Source organism: Aphis gossypii, chromosome 2 (assembly GCF_020184175.1).
Source record: "Aphis gossypii isolate Hap1 chromosome 2, ASM2018417v2, whole genome shotgun sequence".
In the NCBI taxonomy this organism is placed as follows: Eukaryota; Metazoa; Arthropoda; class Insecta; order Hemiptera; family Aphididae; genus Aphis; species Aphis gossypii.
The window spans coordinates 3,569,747-3,591,812 of NC_065531.1; the positions used below are offsets into that span (position 1 = coordinate 3,569,747).

The 22,066-nt window shown below is 26.3% G+C and overlaps 1 protein-coding gene across 2 annotated transcripts; it reads right to left on the minus strand.

The window, feature by feature from the left end:
• Positions 1–1,220: 1,220 nt before the first annotated feature.
• Positions 1,221–14,823, minus strand: LOC114127930 (phospholipase A1 1-like). 2 transcript variants are annotated; one of them, XM_050199546.1, is made up of 10 exons: positions 14,618–14,823; positions 14,347–14,540; positions 12,924–13,057; positions 11,340–11,527; positions 10,341–10,446; positions 10,021–10,166; positions 9,666–9,911; positions 7,792–7,989; positions 3,588–3,759; positions 1,221–1,704 (listed from the first exon to the last, which is right to left on the minus strand). In XM_050199546.1, the coding sequence occupies exons 4-10, from the start codon at positions 11,401–11,403 to the stop codon at positions 1,641–1,643; spliced, it is 996 nt and encodes a 331-aa protein (XP_050055503.1). In that variant the 5' UTR covers positions 11,404–11,527; positions 12,924–13,057; positions 14,347–14,540; positions 14,618–14,823; the 3' UTR covers positions 1,221–1,640. The 2 variants fall into 2 exon arrangements, with proteins under 2 accessions (XP_050055503.1, XP_027848102.1); XM_027992301.2 differs by lacking the exon at positions 12,924–13,057.
• Between the last annotated feature and the right edge of the window lie 7,243 nt (positions 14,824–22,066).

Genomic DNA, 22,066 nt, shown 5'->3' on the forward strand with positions numbered 1-22,066 from the left:
TTGTAAAATATAATACATGCAATTTTTAGTCTTAAGGCAAAAGACATTTTTTTCGATTAATGATGACATATATGTCAATTACCTACTCATTAAACGACACAAACTGTCTAAGTATTTGAAAATTTGGTTTTTATACTCGATAATATCTCAAAAATCAGTTTTTTAATAAATTCATTATTAAAGGAAACAATGGGGTGTAATTTCTTGTTGAACCACTCTGTATAGCGCAATAGTATACTTATCACCCAGTTACTTTTTTCATCAGATAATTTACTACTTTACTAGGTAAGCATAAGAGTATATTATAACGAATTAATGTATTATAATAATTTAAAAAATAATTAGGTATCTAAAATAGCAATTAGAATCCGCGGATTCTTTTATTTGATTATTTTACTTTTAACATTTTTGAGATTTTAATCCAAGGAAAAATCTATACTTATAAATTTTATGATTGTCAATGTTGTTATGTTGTTTTACACAAGAAAACTGTTATTATTCCTTTTGTTGTTTATTGTTGTTTTTAAGGTTGTCCGTTATTAATTAAGAGACACAAACGCAAGCATTTTCTACTCATGTTTCACGTTATTTATACAATACATTTGGTTGTTCGGAAATAAAATCAAATCATTTAAATAACCAAAAACGAAACAACAATCACACCTCATAATATAATAATAAAATTTTGATCATTTTGTTTTAATTTGAAAACGAAAAAAATTGTATTCGGGTCGCATCGGATTAGTTTTAACTTAAAATAACGTCGTTAAAATAAATTTAAAATAACACTATAATTAGTGATATATAAACATTAAACATTTATTACAAACTCTGAAAATAGGTTTTTTAAATCACAGTGTTCAATGTGACATGCATAAAGTGTTCACCCACGAATAAATAAAAATATATATTGAAATCTGTATTTTACATGGCGTGAAAGTTTTTCCTGAAGAAAGTTTTTGTACTAAAATCGCTTATAAACTAATATATTTTGAGTATGTATGTATTATCATTATCTATTTGTTAACCGAAAATAAAACTACTTTATTAAAAGTATTCGTTTTGTTTCAATACATATTTAAAGCACAAATTAAGACCATTATGGTTACATATAATTAAAAGTAATTAATAATTATAGAATACACATAATATTTATTTTAAAATTTTAAATATAACAAGATTTTTTTATTGTACATAAAAAAATATAAATTTGACTAAGTTTTTTAAAATATTTATTAAAGTATAATTTCAAATAAATACAATTTATTATATTGTTTTTTTGTAAATAAGTCGAACTTAACATACATACATAGTTTTAAGATAAACTTCAATAATATGATATGACACACAATTTAGTTAAAAATTACAGCGCGTCAAGAAAATTAAATAATATTTTAGTGAATAAATATATCGTATTAATACAATGATATCCTAGCTAAGAAATCAAACATATTAAATCTACCAATAATTTGTACATTCTAGTTAGTTTTTACAATAGGTATAATGTAATAAAAACATTAAAAACTATATATAGTATAATTGATCTAAAAGAAAATTATACCATTAGGCAAGTCTATCTATATGTACAATTTATTTGTTCATTGTTACTTATGAACTTTTCGTTAACAAATAAGTTTGTTCTATCCATCAAATTGGCAAAAGTTATTTCGATCTTCATATGCAACGTAAAATGTCCCTCTTACCCTAAAACATAAAATATACTTTTTAATATTTAAAATTTACATATAATAAGTGTGCCAATAATGAAAATAGAATACAATTAGGTGATTTAAAATAAAAGACAAAAAGTGATTAAGTTTATTGTAATGTATAATTTGTGAGATTCTTTCAAATATTTTTAAGAATATCAGCATCCGTATCGTATATGAATAGCCATGCACAATAAACGAACCTAAACCAAAAACATCTGTTACAAACATTCAAGACGTTTGAGTACAATCTATGAGAAAATAAACATTAAACACGCACGTCAAAAAGCCTATTTATTTTTTTAATCCCATGGTTCATATCCACATTGTCTACACGCTCTGATTGTCTAATACGACAACATTTTAATGGTTTATTCATTGTTGTATATATCGGATGATACATTTAACGTAAAACACACATTTTTTTAAAAACTTTTTTGATAATGTATTTTTACATAATTTTGTGTAGTTAAGAAACAATATTTTCCTAAAAAACATATACATTTTTACTTTTATAACAACAACATAGGTTTGAATTCATCATTCCGAAGTAAAATATTTTTTGGAGTAGGTACTTTAATACATAAAAACCGAATTTTTGATGATTACCTAGTTTATGAGCTATAAGTATTTATAGTTATATTATGAAACGCTTATATTTATCCGAAATATGATTTTGGATCGAAATATTCTGATTATTTTTTTTTGCGTTGGAATATGATGTTAAAAATGTATATTTCAATTCAAAAGAATAAAACAATAAAACAAATTATAGTGATAAAATATTTGTGTACATAAATTATATATAAAAAAAAAAAAAGGTATTAATTAATATATTTACAATAAAATAATCATTAAATTATTTATATTAAATAAATTTGATGAGAAAATATTGTCTGTAAATGACTTAAAGTAAGACTAGCCTTTTACAATGGTTTTAAAAAAAACATGAATTATTATGATGTTTGTCTTATATACTATATAAATATATCTCTGCATCAATGGCGTTTGAGACGTCTTATGGCATTAGCAAGAATATCCTCGAAGCTACTAACGATCAATTAATTTCCAAAAATGTGTTTATAATATAACAACTATAAATTATGTAAAAAAATATATTTTCAAAATCATTAGTGTTTTTTTTGAAATAATGAGTATCTTATGTTAAATAGATCACCCTATATAATGAAAGCAATTGCTCTCGAGTTTCACATCGATGTACTATTGTCTATTGATATACTATTTTAGTATATTATAATGTCATATTCAATAATTCGGTTCAAATATCAAATAAAAAACGAATGTCTTATCCCGTACTACTATACTCTATACTTAACGCTATAATTAGCCCACATAATATTATAAGTGACAAATAACGTTTTCCATCGAATGAAATATATAATATAACCAATTATTTTTTAAGGTGTTGAAGATTTATGAATAATTAAAGTTATTAAAAATTACTTTCACAACTTTTTAAATTTATTAATTTACTAATTTCAATATTAATATTATGCAGTTTATTGAATAATTTTTCAATAATAAATTATTATGATGATGTGCATCAATACCTAATATCTAATTTAATCATGAAAAATTGGTTACCTAATTAAATTAATCATATTCTATAAAATAAATATTAAAAACTCAATACGTGCATTAGATTATAGATATTTACAAATTTTAAATATAAATATTTTATTCTTATTAGCAACTAAAAAAGATTAATCAATAATTGTATAGTTTTTTATCCGACACTGCCTAAAGGGTTTATACATTATACATTAATCTAAAATGCCGTTATTGTAAATGTTAAACTATGTCCTATCTAAAAACAACTAATAACAAATATAAATTTAAAACACTCCTAATAATTACCATTCTGGTGTTTGCAGGCCCATGGGTATGACATCGATCCTGTTCGAAAATGACGGAAGTATCACCGAATCGCAGGTCTCCGTGCACTGTACGCCCAAAAACATATTGCGCCTCTTCGAAAGTGACAACGCAAAATAACACACGCTCTTGAAATGACTGCACCGCGATTGTTCTGAATACATATTTATCGAAAAATTTATTATTGATATACGATCAACGATTTGCATTTATTTACTATTGAAAAATACTGTATCGTCATAATTAGGGCTCGGGTTTTAAAGCATATGCTTGTATATTATATAAGATATAAATCTAATTTCCATACATAAATTTATTCCACTTCATTTTGATTCCAAATAAACCAATTTATTTTTACTTTTTTTTTTGTGTAAAAGCTTTTATTTGCTTTTTTATTGCTTTTTTTCAATTATTCCAGCTGTGTATTTTTATATGTTTATTATGCTTTTGTAATAATAAAAAAAAATAATTAATAAGAAATGTAAAAACCCAGAATGCAGACTAAATGATTATATTGGATTATTATTGTTTTATTTATCGGTTTGTTTATATTAAGTTTATTAAACGTATAGATTATCTATCTACATAATATAGCAAGCAGTACCAATACGGTCAGTATGCCTATAACATCGATATCGACCATTTCAAAATTTAAGATTTATTTTGAAACCTCTTATATGAAGTATGCACCGATTGATTCTGTAGATGTAAAGAATTCGTTTTCTATGTATAAAAATATTCTGTCGGACAATATAGTCAGTTTCACTACTGCAAATCAAAGAAAATACATGGTAATCCTTTTTTAATTTAAATTAATTATTCAAATTTTTTTATTCATTTTTATAATTAGTCTATGATAATTCATTTTTTTTATGCTTTTTTTGCTTTTTTAAAACAATCGTGTGCTTTTTAGTTGCTTATTATGCTTTAAACATTTTAAATCCGAGACCTATTCATAATACATTTCGTACAAATTATTTATAATTTTGATAGTTCAATACAATTCATTAAAAGTTATTTAAACAATGTATGGGTAAATGGAAATAAGTCAAAAATTACTATCTTACAGCAAACGAAAACATGCCTCATTATTTAAATTGTAAAGGAATTTGCATTATCCGTAGCTAATTTAAAATAATAAAATAATCGTTTATACCCAATCTGAGTTTTTTTGATCGTAATCTATACAGAATAAACAACTATTTTTTATACTTTTACTTATTATGAAATAAGTATTTATAATTTTTAATTCTTGAGACAACATAGGTATCTATATTATGATTGAACACATACATAATAATATATTCAATATGTTTCGTAGGTACTTGTCGGAAACAAAAACAAAAATACTTTACGGTCCGTTACTATATGAAACCACTCTTTTGCACGGTCTTATAATTTACGCAAAAGCAGTTTTTTACGGTGTATTTAACACAATAAATTCCTAATCTAATAATTATATTTTGACGATCTAAAGATTATGTTATACTACCGACAAGAATATTGGTGTTATTCTACATATATCGTTTAATGCTTATCTCAAAAATCTACATCGTCCGTTTGTAACTCAGCAATCATTATAGAGACACCCAGCGCGTTTGTACGTAAAAAAAATTAATGACCTCCGCGTTATATTCTTTACAGTTACAATAATAATAACGAAATAGGTATGCGTACGGTTAAACGAAGAGTTTTGTCTTTCTTTAATACGTTTAATAATTTTTTATTGCCTTAAAACTATTGTGTGTAGCACTTATTAAAGCCTGTTGTAGCTTTGTAAAGTTTCCCCTGTCCTTTCGCGTCGTTTATCGAAACATACGAAACACTCCAATTGTTAAAGTAAACATTATAACACTATATAATTTATTATTTTCTAAGCGAAAATGAGCAAGTTAATAAAAAAAAAATGGTAGGTAGGTAAGTGGATACTGCTCTACTAAAAATTAGTAGTAGAATTATTTTAGATGTGTTAAATTTGAATTCAATGATATATCATTGGATACGAAAAACGATTCTTAGCGGAAACTGTTTATCAGCCAACACGTGATATGTGTTTAAGACGTTTAGGTGGTTTTGATATGACTATTAAAGTAATTTATTTTATTTTTAATAATACAGTAGATTGATGTAATTTTTCCGAAAATATTGCTTTATATTAGTAGTATTTAATTATTAGAATAATACCATATTATATTAACAATTAACATATATGACTCAAAATGTAATAATATATTTCTGCAAAATATACTATAAAAAAGTAAAAATAGATTTATAACACCCATAAAAAGATTATATTTTAAAATTTATAATAATATAAAATACATAAAAGTTTAAGTTCCCACACATAATGTTTTTAAATTATAACAAAATAATTATTTGTTGTTTAAATAAGTAACATCGTCCAAACTGGAACTTAAAGAATATATAAAAAATAATTGTCATAATATGTTTTGTAGATTTTATAATTTCAATATGAACTACTTTTAACGAACCTTTTAGTTTTAGTTGGTTAAGTTGCTACAAATTAATGAATAATAAAGTAATAAAAGGTAAAAACAAATATGATAAAAAAATATTTACTTAATTTAGTTACAAAGAAGTTAATTATATGATTTTAAATTATCACATGATTGACATAATATAGTGTTAATACTTATTTCCATTTTTGTTTTTTTGCAAACTAGCTATATAGTGGTCGTTTGTGCCAAAAAAATTATTAAGCCAAGAGTTATTTATTTCTTTTTAAAATCATTATATATTATATAAATTGGTAGAACAAAAAAATTATTTATTTATTAGTTTTAACTACAGCTATAGTTATAAATAGTATTAACGTATTCATTTTCGAATTAACTGGTAAAAACGAAGTTTTAAGATGAGTTCTTCAACTAAATAAGTTATTTATTTAATTAATTAGAAAATTGACTATAACTATAGTTAGTTAATATTTTAATAATATTCTATAGATTTTACAATTAATTTTTTTTACCAAATTGTTGAGCGTACGACAAATTGCGCACATTATACTTTCTTTAATCGTTATTTAGACTATTTATTAGATATAGGAATCAGGTAATAACCAGAAATGCTTTTGGTAAATTTTTAATGAATTCATGCAAGTTTTGTTCGACGTTTGATATTTTTAATGACATTTGATATTAGCCACGTTCACGTAGTATTGCATTTGTTTGGAAATGCGGACAGCTATTAATAAAAATTTCATTTTTTTTTAAAATATGTAAAAAAAAATAGTACAAAAATATTAATGTTGGTTCAGATATTTAAATATTTTTTTAATGACAGTTTTTTTTTTTTATTTTCACTTAAATTTTATAATTAAAAACAAAAGTATGCATAATAATTTAGTAAACCGATTGTGTATGATCGGAACCGGTTTACGAATGTATGATTTAACATAGTGGACTATATATTAAGTATATTATAATATTTTAAATCTCCAGATAATTTGAGGGAAATGAGATATACGCCCAATGGCTGTTACACTTTTTCAGTCAATTTCACGTACTATTATAGTTTTTACTTTTTTATTTATTCATTTAATTGATTGTAATGACGTTTCCTACATGCATTTTATTATATATTAATCTCAATTATGCGTTCAGGAAAGGGAGTATAAGCGTATACTCACTTCTATAGTTTTTTTTTAGCATATATACTAGTTAATAACAATAATGCCATATAGTATAAATATATATTATTGTATTAATTAGTAAATAATTTAATTAATTCATTTCAAATCTAAAAATAATTAAATCAACCTACTATAATACTATAAGTAAAATAAAAATTACTTTAATAGCTAAATTAAAAAAAAAACAGTTGATTATGAAATATTCTTAGTGCAATATAGGCTCAGATTCATAGGCTCAGGTCTCTGCTCAGGATCGTATTTTATATTATGACATATTATTATATCATTGAATTCAAAATTAACACATGTGTTATAGTAACTCACTCAACTACTTAGGTATAATAGAGCATTACCCACTAGCATACCTTTTGTTACTAATTAAGCAGTGTCACATACCTCAGTGAAAAAGGCGTATAGTGCATGTCCACAATTATTTTTAACAATATGGCAATATACATAATAATACAAATATACAATTCATTACTGATAAGCCTAATATAGTTTAGTTAATTGATATAAAAATATATATTTTACGTATGATATTTGCTTGGCTAGTGCAAATCGGTTGCATGCTACCTCCGTTGACGCAAAAATCGACATGACCTATCTGAGGATACTCTCCGTAAACTCCAGAGTTAGTGTGTATGACTTCTACGAAATTAGCATCATCCCTTGTTAATCGAAATTCATCCATCGTAAACAGATCTATCAGAGGTTTGGCCGGATCTAAACCTGTAACATTAGTATACGTATTTAATATATATATATATTTTAAATAGGTTTTCCTTAAACTATTTTATACTACACAATACACATGCAGCTACGTAATATGTGTTGCGTCTTGTACACAGCAATCAACTTATTCACTCACATTTGAAAAAAATTAACCAACCCGCTAACCTAACCAAAAATAGGTATTTAAGTAATAGATTACTGATAAAATATAGTATTGTTCTTTGGTTCTTATATATTATAAATTATAATACCTATAAGGCTATATGAATAATACATTTTAGATTCTGGGCAGTTGCAATAAATTAACTTATATAAATACGTTAATTAAAATATATATATTATATATATAATGTATTGAAAGGATGATAATTTTTGTGTCTGCCATCAGTGCCTTCACCTTTTTGTGACGTAAAAATTTAATTTTCCAACTTTAAAGATGGTTCCTGACTTAAAATTGGATCTAGTTTCTAGTTGCTACTTTTAAATAAAATATATCCAAATATTAGTTCAAACTTCCATATTAATCATATTGTATTAGTGTATTGGTAATAAAAAAATAAATAATTGAAGTATAAATATATAATAAAATAGGAAATAGACCGTCTCCGCTCAAAATCGTTTTTCGTATACAATGATTTATCATCGACTTTAAATTTAACACATCTGTTACAGTGGCCTATTCAATGACAAGGTAGATACACTTGACAATTACTACGTATATAGCTTCTCCGGTAACATCTTATTTCGATATTAATAAATAATAATATATTTTTCCAAATGTAAAGTAAAATATAGTTTTACTGATAAAGTGATAAACAATATTGGTGCTCTTAAGTACTCGCTTTTCAGAGTCAATTGTTCGTAAATCATAAGAAATTATAATATACTCGTACATGTATTGAGCGAGTAAATTGCAGGATGTCAATCACGGTTGTTGTGCCTATTGCTGCAGCATGGTTGAAATTTGAAAAATTCAATATCTACAAACCGCTTCTGTTGGTCGTTATTTTCCAGTTAACGCATATTGGGGTCAGTAGAAATTCAATTAAATAGTTTCCTACGGGCTACGACTAATATCACACAACTTTAATTATGAATGATCAATTTCTAATTTTGTATATTATATTATTATAGTTTAAAATTATGTGCAGCTAGGTATATTATACAAATAGTATTCAGGCACTATGAACATTAAACAGGCAGTTAAGTTTGGACTTACGTGAAATTAATTTAACTGGGTTCGGATTGACATAAGATTTTTGAGTTCAATCTAACTCAATAAATAAAATACGAAATACGAATTTTCTCGATCGTGATGTAATTGTTATATACGAGTGTTCAAATGCATGATTTCCAAAAACAACAACTAAAGTACACGCTTCTCACAAATGAGTATAGTGACAATAATCAGTTACAGCTGATAATTTTTCACTAATTAATATGATTTTCCTTATACCTACATTTTTTTTTTTTTTTTGCTACTAAAGCATCAACATTTTTAACGGTTTGCAGTATGAGTGTCCCAGCTAGTGATTTGTTTTTACTGTCGTCAACATTTATTCCCCAGTGGCCAGTGCAGTCGTTTCGAGTAGGTTTTAAAATACCTATGTATACTCCTTGGTATAAATGTCTCAATCCAACCTAACCCAGTATCACCATCATCATATACTCACCGATGATCTTGTGTTGTCTTTCCGTCAAGTGATTGCTAATCATGCCGCATATATGAGCCCCGAGACTGTGGCCAACGCAGTGTATGTGGTAAATGGAAGCGCCCGAATAAGTGAGATGGGCGTACAGTTGAGCTGTACACTGACTCACTAATCGCGTGTTTCTCAGCGACGATAAGTAACAGGGGTACACGGTCAACGGACTCCAGTCCACCATGAACACGTTAAAGTCTCCACGCATCAAGTAGGCTGCGTACAAAATTTACCGCAATGATAACGATAGTTGTAATATAAAATTGATTTGATCGTTACTATTACTATAGTGTCATATCACGCGGGATTAAAAAATATATATTACCGTTTCTTAGTATGACCATAAGCTTATCATTTTCCGATCCATTAAACCCGTGTATGACGATAACATTCTTTTTATTTGGGTTCCAGCCACTATTATACAACGACCACTTGTCTCTCAAATCGATTTTAACCCTTCTTTTGAGATCACTATATATAAAAACATATAATAAGAATACATATAATATATAGTTGTATACAAACCGATAAACAATAAATGAAAAGATTGCATTCAGATGCACGATACACCAGTACACCACCAACGTACCACGATACAGTACGCGAGTTTTAATAGAATTAAAATTAAAAATTAAAAAAACACACCTAGTGTACAAGTAAAAGGTCACGTCGGGATCTGGACACTGAAACGTTTGTTTGAATTTGCACCTCCAATAAGTCAAATCACTAGAACCGAAAAATATACCTGAAACTGTTTTTATAATAAATTATTGGTGTTGTTAATACACCGAATACTAAAAAAAAACATAAGAACATTAATTTAGTGTGCATGTCCATTGAATAATGAAGTGTATTATTATTTGTTTATTTTTAAGGTTAAACATTTATAATGTAAAACCTATTCGTAACGAATTGAAGACGGTTTCGATTTAACTGAAATAAAATGGTATAAAGAATATTATAATATTTATGTGGTATATTACATGTACCTTCATAATATAGATGGTGTGATATTAACCAATAGACACACAAACACGCGCGTGCGAATGACTATATCCCAATAAGCACGTCATAATATATAGTTAAAAAAAAATCGATACAATTCCTCGAATGTTTGGTAATAGTAATTATTCGGGTTAATCTAATCAATTTGATTTGTTTAAACAGTAATATACCGAGCAATGGAACAATTAAATGTATATGTTTTTCATAATTAAACTAGGTAAAAGCGATAAGTAATACCAAATTACACAAAACGACGATGTAGGTACTAGGTACCACGGCGTTTCGTAAATTATATATTTCAATACAATATTTACAATACAACTACAAACGAAATTGTCGATGACAACAAATATTAATGTTTGATATTCTTAAAATAATTAAAAAACAAATTTTTAATGATCATTAGACGGACTCGGAACTTGCTGGGTATAAATTGTTGCCCAAAATATAGAAGATAATATTATTCTATATTTAAAAAAAAAACATGATATTTGACGAAAGGTACTCAATGGATTAATATTCCGAAGAAGAAGAATTGAATAATAATATTCAGAACTATTAGTGGCATGGCAAAAACAAAATATCGTAATATTAGTATAGTTTTACTAAGATTAAAATGCATTTAATAAATCAAGTTACCGTTGTTAATGACTGAACATATCAATATTGAAATTACAGCTTCAATTACCACAGATTTCTTCATTATAATTTCCGCTTGGCCTTTTATTATTTTCGATTAGTATAGTTTTTTGGTAAACCGTATAAATACTTAGTTATAATAACTGCAGTATTACTTAACATCATGAATTGTCATATTTCTATAGTAACTAAAAAAATATACATAAATTTAAATCACTTACTAACACTACTAACATATCGAAATAAATTACTACAGAATTAATTGCTAATCCATTTTATATAGGTACTATATATATAATATATAAACTTGTAACGAATATTTATACTTCATGAAAATATTTATATTTATTCATTTTAATATTTTTTCAATCTTTATAAAAAATATGTTAATATAATATATTATATAATATTATATTATTATATTATTTTATATATATATTTATATTTATATAATATTTTTATTATAATATATTATATTTTTAAAATAAAATCCATAATACCGCTGTTATACACATATATTATCAATAACTTCTAATTTTCCTTTTAAATTTTCTATTGATAACTAAAATATTTCAAATTAATACTAAATAAATCATAAATATAACAACACCCAATCCTATTATCCTAATTAATTTGATATAATGATATGTAATAATTATAGCAATAACATATTTAAGAAATATTTTTGTACCTAATAATTATCATAATATTTTAACATATAAAACTCGTAAAAATAATAACAAAATTTTTCAGGTAATATACTTTTATGATAAAAATAACATTATGAAAATACATATTATTGGTATTAATAGAATCAAGGAGGTAGAAATCGCGAACTCATAAAAAGTAAGGACAACACAATTAATAGGCTCTGAACGTCTACAAAAAAACCGTTCATACGCGCGGTGAAGCAACATACCCGAATTATACGAATGTCGTGACCACTGACCATGGCCCATAGATGTACGTATTTAAATCATTATTATTTTTTTATCGTTTTCTACCTCGTAATACAGGAGATGTATTATATAATAAATTATTAACTATTAATATTTTAGTAAAAAATGAATTAACTGAATATTTTTTTATAAAAAAATTAACTAATGATGAACGACTAATTAAACTATTATAAATATTTTAAATTTAAAACAAATACTAAAAACGGTGTAGGTACGTAGAAATAACAAACTAATTTAGTAATTTCATTAATAGGTACATGTTAAATCAACACCGTATTATAATAATGTATTTCAACTTCAAATATAAAACTTATATTGGTTGTTATAATCATTCCGTTAAATACCTATTAATAACATTTATGAATATTTCTTTAAAGAAAATGTTTTGATTTGGTTACAAAATAAAAAAACTGTTACCCTTCAACAACTAAAAAATTGTGTAATTTTATAATTTTATAGACAATGAAATGGTAAAACTTGTTAGAATCTTTAATATTGTACATAGTTTATTTGATAATAATAATAAAAATAAAATCCTTGTTATACATTAAAATATATAAAATACTTCACGTTTTTAATTTTAAACAACATAATAATAATTAATTAACTAAAAAATAAAACTTACGAAAGAGCGATTCCAACTCTAATCATTTTTTATCTTTTCTTTTTACTTTTTTATATATATTTATAATATTTCCCATAATAATGTTTTTCATTCAATTACTTAATAAAATGCAATGTTTTATTCGATGATTTTATCTGAAATATAATTTTAATAATGTGTAAATATAATTATATTCAAATTATATTCCAGGGTATATATTTTTAATCAAATTTCCATAAAAAAAAACGAATATTTTCTCGTAATAACCGACGTATTTAAACACTATTTTACATAGTTGAAAGTTAATAATTTAGCTTATTTTAGAAGAAATAAAACATTTAAAAAATGAAAAATTAGATGAAAAAAATAATCTTGATTCCTGTATTAAAATTATTATTATTATTAGAACATTTTTTTATGATTATACTCGTAAAGTTATAAATATACAATAAATTCTAGTTTAAATTGATTTCTATTTTTGTTTTAATTACCATAACGAGTAATTTATACATAATATGTCATATTCTTGCAAATTTACATTATTTATTCTATAGTATTATCATCGCATCGGTTACATGAGTGAATACATCAAGTTTGGATAAAATACGACGAGAATTCAATATCGATGTAATCCTATTACGTTTATCATTGGTAAGCTGCAATACATGCAACACATTGGCCTGACAAATGGGTATATTATAATTTAAGTAATATTCATTATAATAAAGTTTACAAAATAACAAAGATTATGTATGTGAAACGCACATACTGAAAACTTTTTTTGCTAAAAACCAGTTAGCATCACAACTATATTATAGACATAAAGTCGTCAACAATAGCAGAAAGACATTAAGGCAGTAATTTATTCAAATATGTATACGACCCAGTACATAATACACGAAAATGACTTATCAGATTTATGTCTGAAAATATATGTACATGTACTAAATGACCAATAAAATTTATATTTATATTTTAGTAGTTAGTACAAGATATATGTATATAAATTGATTAATTGTAATCCCTATAATATACTTAAGTTTAAGCTCAATTGCATATTAAAAAGTTCCAGGTATTCTAATTTAAAAGCGATTGAACAAATCACCAAAGTTCCTTTCAATCACAAATTCCTTTCAACATTATACTTTCACAAAAACAACCTCTCGTTTTCGACGTAGCAGACGGAGTGACCCACCCTTAAATCAATGTAAGCGATTGTATTTTGGTCTCAAAAATAGCACATAATAGAAAATAGAATATAAATAGCCAAAATAATTGCTGTATAGTATTTTCATTGCCTATGGCAAATATTCCTCCAACCACGTGTTATTGAGTTATCTAAGAGGTATATCTATGATTTTCAAAAATCGACTTTACTTAATATAAATTACTCGTAATCACAGATTTTAATAACTATAAATGAAAAAGAAACATGTGTACTCACCAAAACAGACGAGATTTGAACTTTTATACATTTCTTGTTCGTTTATGTATACTTATATTATATATGGGTAAGTACCTACTAGACCCATAAAACTGCACTCAGATATCGAAAGTTAATCTTCCTCGACAAATGCAGTGTGTATACGATGCAATACGTAACTCTATAATATATTATGAACATCACAACTTTCAGCCCTACACGTGATACAGAATAATATATTATTTTCGGATATGGCGCGTTTAATAAATATTTCATAAAAAATAATACGAACCACGGAGTTAATTGTATCATTTTTCTGTATCTCTATTCTCTATATAATATATCTGTAGACCGTTTGACGATACCTTTCGACGAACATAATTACACTTACGCGCGCACATACATCATAATACGGTTAACTATATTGAACGAACGATTTTATATAATATATATTTTATTTGATATTCTTATTGTAACGTCGGCGTACTCTATTGCCCATGGCGCATACGACAGTACAATGCGAATATTCGCGTTTCTCCCGCGTTTACCTCGACCAATTCACTCCCACCCCACCCACACCCGAAGTCAGGTCGACAATTATCCACGAACCTAGAACACTAAAATACGATTTGAAATTTTAGTTGTTCCCTGCTGCAAACGACGCACTTAAACGTTCATAGTAATATAAAGCATAGTCAAAACGCATTCATTTGAGTAATATACAGAGTGATTAACAAAGTATGTTCATCCCTCTTGTAATCTTAAAAAACGTGGTTATTCGAATCATGATTTTTATCATTTTTTAGTTTAGTTAAGGGCCATATTTTCGTATACTTGAATTTTTTATACCATTTAGCAACGGAGTTTGGTGATAAAAAACTTATTATATATTTTAAAGAGTTAGTACAACTACCCTTTTACTAATATAAACCACTCAAAAGAAAATATCCGTTTGTTTTTTCAAAAATCAAACGAATAGTTTTTTGAGCGATTAAGCTGCGTATGTACTAGGAATAATAAATAATAATACATACTGTAGTTTTACATCAAGTATTTATAATCTATTACAGTTATTACTTATTAGTTATTATGCATAGATCATTTTTATGAATTATAAAATGTTACATTATTTTTACTATTATTATGATTTTAAAATCATCATTACCACGTATGATTGTTTTAAATCATCCGGTTATAACAATATATATTTAAGTATCGTATGGTTTTCATAAATATTTAAGGATTTCGAAAATCAAAATCTTAATAAATTCAATATCAAAGTAAAAATGAAAGTGAGTATATCTTATGATTAGTGAATCATACTGTATACTGTATATTATGTATACTATACTCTATATATATAATATATATATATTATATAGGACACAGCTACACAGGATGCGCATCTCATCCGGCAAAACTAAACAACAGCAAGAAATGTATTTATAATTGATCCTACGCTCTCGGGCGGTAAGTACAAATGATCGTCGATGAGTACCTATACGATAATTTACAATATCAACTATACAACAGACTATAAACACAATGACAATATCGTTTATTAATTACTGCAGTTACAAATATACGTATTATGCCATTATAGAATGGATAATTAAGATAGCCCAGATCTGCCTATACTCTTAATCGCTATGTTATTACTTATTGTTATGAAATTCTAATTATCGCTATAAATATATATACATCGTTATGGTAGTTATATCGACATAAAACATAAAATCTTTCTACTGATATTCTGTTGAAGCCTGATTATTTGAATAATATATGTATTTCCGGCAGCAGCTGTTAAATATAATGTTATACCTATATACGTGCTGTTTGTTAAAAAAGTATGACTATTTCTTTTAACGAAGAAAATTGTAGTAGTAAATATATGTATATAAAATCTTTATTCGAGAAGTATTACGAGGATGTTATCTTGTCACTGCCAAACAAGTGTATCAACCAAGAACGTTTTAAAATAGCAGTGTCCAACAAAAGTTCATTAAATCAATGTATCTATATATGGACTTATTTGATGATATTATAATAGATAATATAATATTTTTATGAAAAATAGATTTAAAAGTAGCCGCCAATCAGTAATTTATTATCCCAGACCGCTAAAATATTTACTAGTTGTATATACGTGGCTACACTCTAGTACTATACATAATATTATATGATGGACGTTCTCACATATTCTTTGAACAGAATTACACTTGCAGTTACTAAGTCATTAGTTGACATTATATTTACATTTAAATTAAAGTTAAAATTTATTTACGCTCATATTACTATATTAGGTTACATAATTAAATTTCTTTTAAGAAGTTTATGATGTTAATATTGGATTGGACTATTGGAAGTCGGATTGTAGGTCTTTTCCTAGAAGATGAGGTATAATATGGTGGTTGATTCTCGAGTTTTCAAACTTGGAGCATTCCATTATTATTATGTGTTTGACTGTGTTGTCTACTCCATATGATTCATATTTATAGGGGGAATCGGTTCTAACCTAACCTGGTGGTTGTATGTTACTAATGTATGCCCTATTCGGAGGCAATTTAAAATGGTTTCATCTTTTCAGTTGAGGCCCGAGTTTTGCCATGTATGGATATTGTTATTTATCGTGCTTAATTCTCAAATATTAGATGTATATACTCGTATAATACGTATTCACGCCCGTTTATACTTTGGTATAAACTTTGGCCGAATTTGGAACATCCTATACGTCTAATATTTAACCAAGTACATCGAATGATTATTCGAGTTTTATAGTCACGAGTATTATTTGTTTATACATCGTGAGGGACCCAAACTAAAGTGTTTTGAATAGATGTTGAATAGATAAATCATCGTAACCATATCATACGCAACATTTCTTTTTGTATGTGTTGTCTGTACCCATATAAAATAACCATGTACTTATAAAAAAGAATGAAAAACGTGCATATAATACATGGGTTTATATAACGTTTTTCCGCCGATATAGTATCGAAAAAAGACTCACTGGAAAGATCATACCTAAATTACTCAGGATAAAACAAAAACAATGTAATTATTCGTGATTTCGAAAATTCCGCTCAATTTAATACTAATTTCATCAGTTTTATGAATGCAATAAGAATTTTTTTTAAATAAACTTACATACTTTGTCTAGAATTTCTATAATATTGGAGATGCGGAATATTATAATATTATTATAGAGAATAAACTGTACATCGCAGTCTACGGAAATACGCTAGTTAGCCATTTAGAAAATACGACCGTTTTACCAATACTGTTTTTTAAAGTTACATTATAGATAAGTTATAAATTATTACCTACTTATTTAATAATGATTCATCAATTAAAAATATATTGATAATATATTTAATATTGTATTTTTTTCTGTGATTTTTTTTTAGTAGCTTTTAGGTACAACCTATTCAATTTCTTCGCTGCTTCCACTATTTGATATTTCTCACCACCTCACCCTATTTTCACTCTCTTTTTAGTTCCATTTTTGGCGTAGTCTTTGCCAGATATGTTTTTAATGTGTCCATCCATCTTTGCCTAGGATGACCTCCGGGTCTTCTACCGTTGATTTTACCTATTAGAACTTATTTACAGATACCATTATCTCTCCATAGACCATCAAGTACCCTGCCAATTTAATTCGTTTATTTCTGATAAAAGCTTTTATGTTTGGTTTTTGAAATAGCTGGTAAATCTCCTCATTTTTTCTTATTCGGTATTCTCCATTATCAAAAATTGGACCATAAATTCGATGAATAATTTCTGCATCTACAACTTTCAGTTTATTGAACAGTCGGTTTCGCAATAAGATTTATCGCGAGACCAGTCAAAACATCACTAATACAAAACATCTATAATACGAATATATAATATTATTGAACCATATAATAATTTATAATGGAGCTGTACATGCTATATAATATGCTCTTCAAGTTAAGTAGTTAGTGATGCAGACTGCAGATGAGTGGATTAGTCCAGTATTTTAATTTAGATTTGAATAAAACTGTATAATATGTGATACATTTGTAACCGAATAAGGTGAATTAATTTTTTTTTGTAATTTTATCTAGATATAGATGAAGATAAACAGACTAATATAGTTTTTGATTAGATATATGCCCCTTAATTATATCAATATATTAATAAAAATTTATTTTATTTTATTTGTATTCCTTTGAACAGTCCCGTTCTCTCAACCCTATGAGAATTTTCGGGAGAGCAAACTCTATCTGATAATGGCCGAAATAAATCCTTAAATTATATACACTGTATTAACTAGTTATGTTCGATTACACAATAGCTATACAAATACATTTATATTATTATTATTATATTATGTGGATACACATAACGTTTCGGTGTTTCTATAAGCATAATATATAAATATGTAAAATACATAAAATTATAATTATGTGTACAAATTTCAAAAGTATTTTCCGAGTACGTACTTACGGGTATCTACGATTTCAGTACTATCGATTTCGCAAACACAAAAATTCGAGTATATTATATTATTATTTTAATGTCTTAAAACACTATTATTATATTTATGGAAATCGTGGTTTCGTCGTGGTTTTTTTGTTCCGCCGCCGAATCGTCAACATTCGAATAAAATTCATTCCATGCGTATATTTGCGTGGTGCAGCTCTCTCGAACGATGACTGCGATAGTTTCGATATTAATTTTGTTTCGGTATTTTTGAGACGTTATGGTATTATTACTGATTATACATCGCTTGGCAGACTCCGTTGTGATGTGTCTAGGCCACTGATTTCAAGTATGCTGTGTATACGAGTATATAGATATTAGATATATTAAACAGAATGATATCTGTAGCGTAGCGTATCAGCTAATCTAACTCTTTTAATTATAAGGTTAACCTATCCTCTTCAATATTGAGGATTGAAGTAAATCTTTCCTGTTCTACAAAATTTAAGACGTTTGATGAGTGACAACGACAATTTTTTTTTTTTTTGAAAATACACAGCATTGCAAAACTATTACTTATTGGATTAATTTATATTATTATTTAAGGACACCATCACACTACGCTTCTTAGTTCTTATAAGGGTATTGATACGATACATTTTTACATTCGCATCTATACTTTTGGGGGTCAAAAACAAACACAAGTATTTGTATTTATACAAGTATTACTCTATTATCACAAGATCCACTTGACACCTACTATACAGTATAGTTGGTTTCCGGTTTTTTTAAAACGATTTTCCAGTTTTTTTAGGGTTTATTTATTACCTACTATATTAGAGAACTCGTATTTAATACATTATGTATACTAAAAGCTACATTAATGGGAGGGTCCATTTTCCTCTAAAAAAATTAAAAATAATTCTTAACCATTTCCCTCCACTTTCCATTTTCCTTCAATAATAATAAAATAGTATATAGCAGTATTATATTATATATTTTTTTATAATTATAGGAGTTTTCGGCAACAAATGAATACCCAATTAAAGAAAAAAAAGTAGGTCAGCGCATTTTGGTGGTAGATGTTTGTCCCTCGTCCCTTCGGTACTCGGACAGGATAATGTAATTTTACTGTAAGTATTCGATTTAAATGCAATATGATTGCATTCGATAAAAAACGATTCTGATCGGTTGAGGGGATCTTTTTTATTTAATTTTATTCGTTTCTGTGGTGATAAACAAAGTCGTAATTATTTTATACTACATAATCGTGAAGTTGTACATTTTTTTTTCTTTGACCGCTTTTATTTCGAGTATCATTTTGAAAATCGAAAAATTACCTCTTTAAAGTACCAGCTCAAGAACATTACCTTTCAGATAATATGCTACACTTGTACTTTTGAGCAAGTTTAGGGGAAGAAAAAGTGTTTACAGAATAAAAAATAAATAAACATCATTGTAAAACCAATACATTCCTCGCTCCGCTCAGAATCTAAAAATAGACATAATATGGATAGTTATTTTACTTTTACATACCTAGAAATGGTCTAAGAACCAATTTTATAACTTTTTTTCTTTATAATCTAAACCAGACTGAATTTTTCGAAACCATAATTATTGTGTTCCGTTAATCTCTGCTCTATTTTTATAATACGGAATGCAAACCAACCTTTTTTTTAGAGGAAAATAGACAGTGGAAGAAAAAGGAAAATGGTATCTCATTTTTGGAGAAAAATGGCTACATTAATACTGGGTGCGATTTTCCTGGGCCATGGCCCTTACCCCTTGAGCCCAGTTGACTCTGGTCGTAGTTCAATCTATTATTATTATTATACGACATAGAGGCGTAGCAAGGTTTTTTTATGAGGAGAGCTTAACACTTTTAACTTAAGTTATTGAAAATCAAAAACAACAAAAAAATTAATAAACACTTTTAATAATACTTTTTTAACTTAAATATTCTATAATAAAAATAATAACAAGAAATATATTAATCAAATTAGTAAGAAAATTTCCATATTTAAATTTAAATATTTCAAAACAATATAAAAAATATTACTATTAAAGGAGGCTATAGCTTCTTTAGCCCCTCCCCCCCTTGGCTTCGCCACTGAATTACAACAATCGTATTTACGCGTTGTGGTTAAAAAAAAAATCGCTGTCTGATAGATAACTTTCTACAAGTTACATAACATTTGAACATTTCCCTGCAAATGAAAATCATAATTATCAGTGTGCTTAAATATATTATTTGTTTTTTATAATGCACGTAGGGTATAAATACTATATTGTCATCTGTCAAAACTATTATAAAGTGAGATTTATATTTGACACGTTTTTTCTTAAATCTGATAGTGTACACCGTGGTTTCAACTTTCTATTCTATACACATTATATTATTACTATATCCTACAGATAACAGATATCAATAATATAACATATTATACTACATCAATAAAGATCATTATTATCTTTCATCTCTTAACGGTCTGAATACATCCGAAATCAGGCAGGAGCAAAATATTTCTAAAAAATATTATTGCAATATTTGTAATTAAATAATTTTTGAAAACAGTATTAGAAAAATCTTCTTGCTATCCGCTAATCATCATTTCGAGAAATAATTATAAATTTTTTTTACTCTTGTGTATTATTGTATAACATTTTATTGTTTTTGTCATAGTAAATTGTTAATTTAAATAGTAATTTGTCTGTATTATAAAGGTGTTATACCTAGTTTCAAATATTCTAACATTAACAAATGTGCACTAAAATATTAAAAAAAAAATAATAACTTATTATAAAAAACAAAAATATTTGTGGATGAACCTATTTTTGCTTACTTAGCTATTATAATTGTATGACTTCAGTTGCTAGTAAGTTATTAGTTGTCTTGTTACTATTATACAACAATATAAAGCTCTTCGATGTATTTTCACAACATACTATAATAAAATTCCGAAAAAATTAATTTACGACAGTGATGTAGCTAAATAGCCTATTAATGACGCCGTATGATCGAAATAAAGGAAATATGCTGAAATATGAACAAATGATATTGGTTCATCAAAATAATATTATAATTTTGTCTTCCAGTAATAAATTATATACATAACCATTAACCATATACATTTAGAAAAGTGTATAATATTGTACTTACCATGTTTAAACTAGGAAACAAACAATATTAAAGCAAGCTAGTTGCTAGTTAGAGTGTTGAAGCTATAATCTATAGATATTCTAAATAGATAGGATATCAAATAAATATATGTATTATTACAATCATCAATAATTT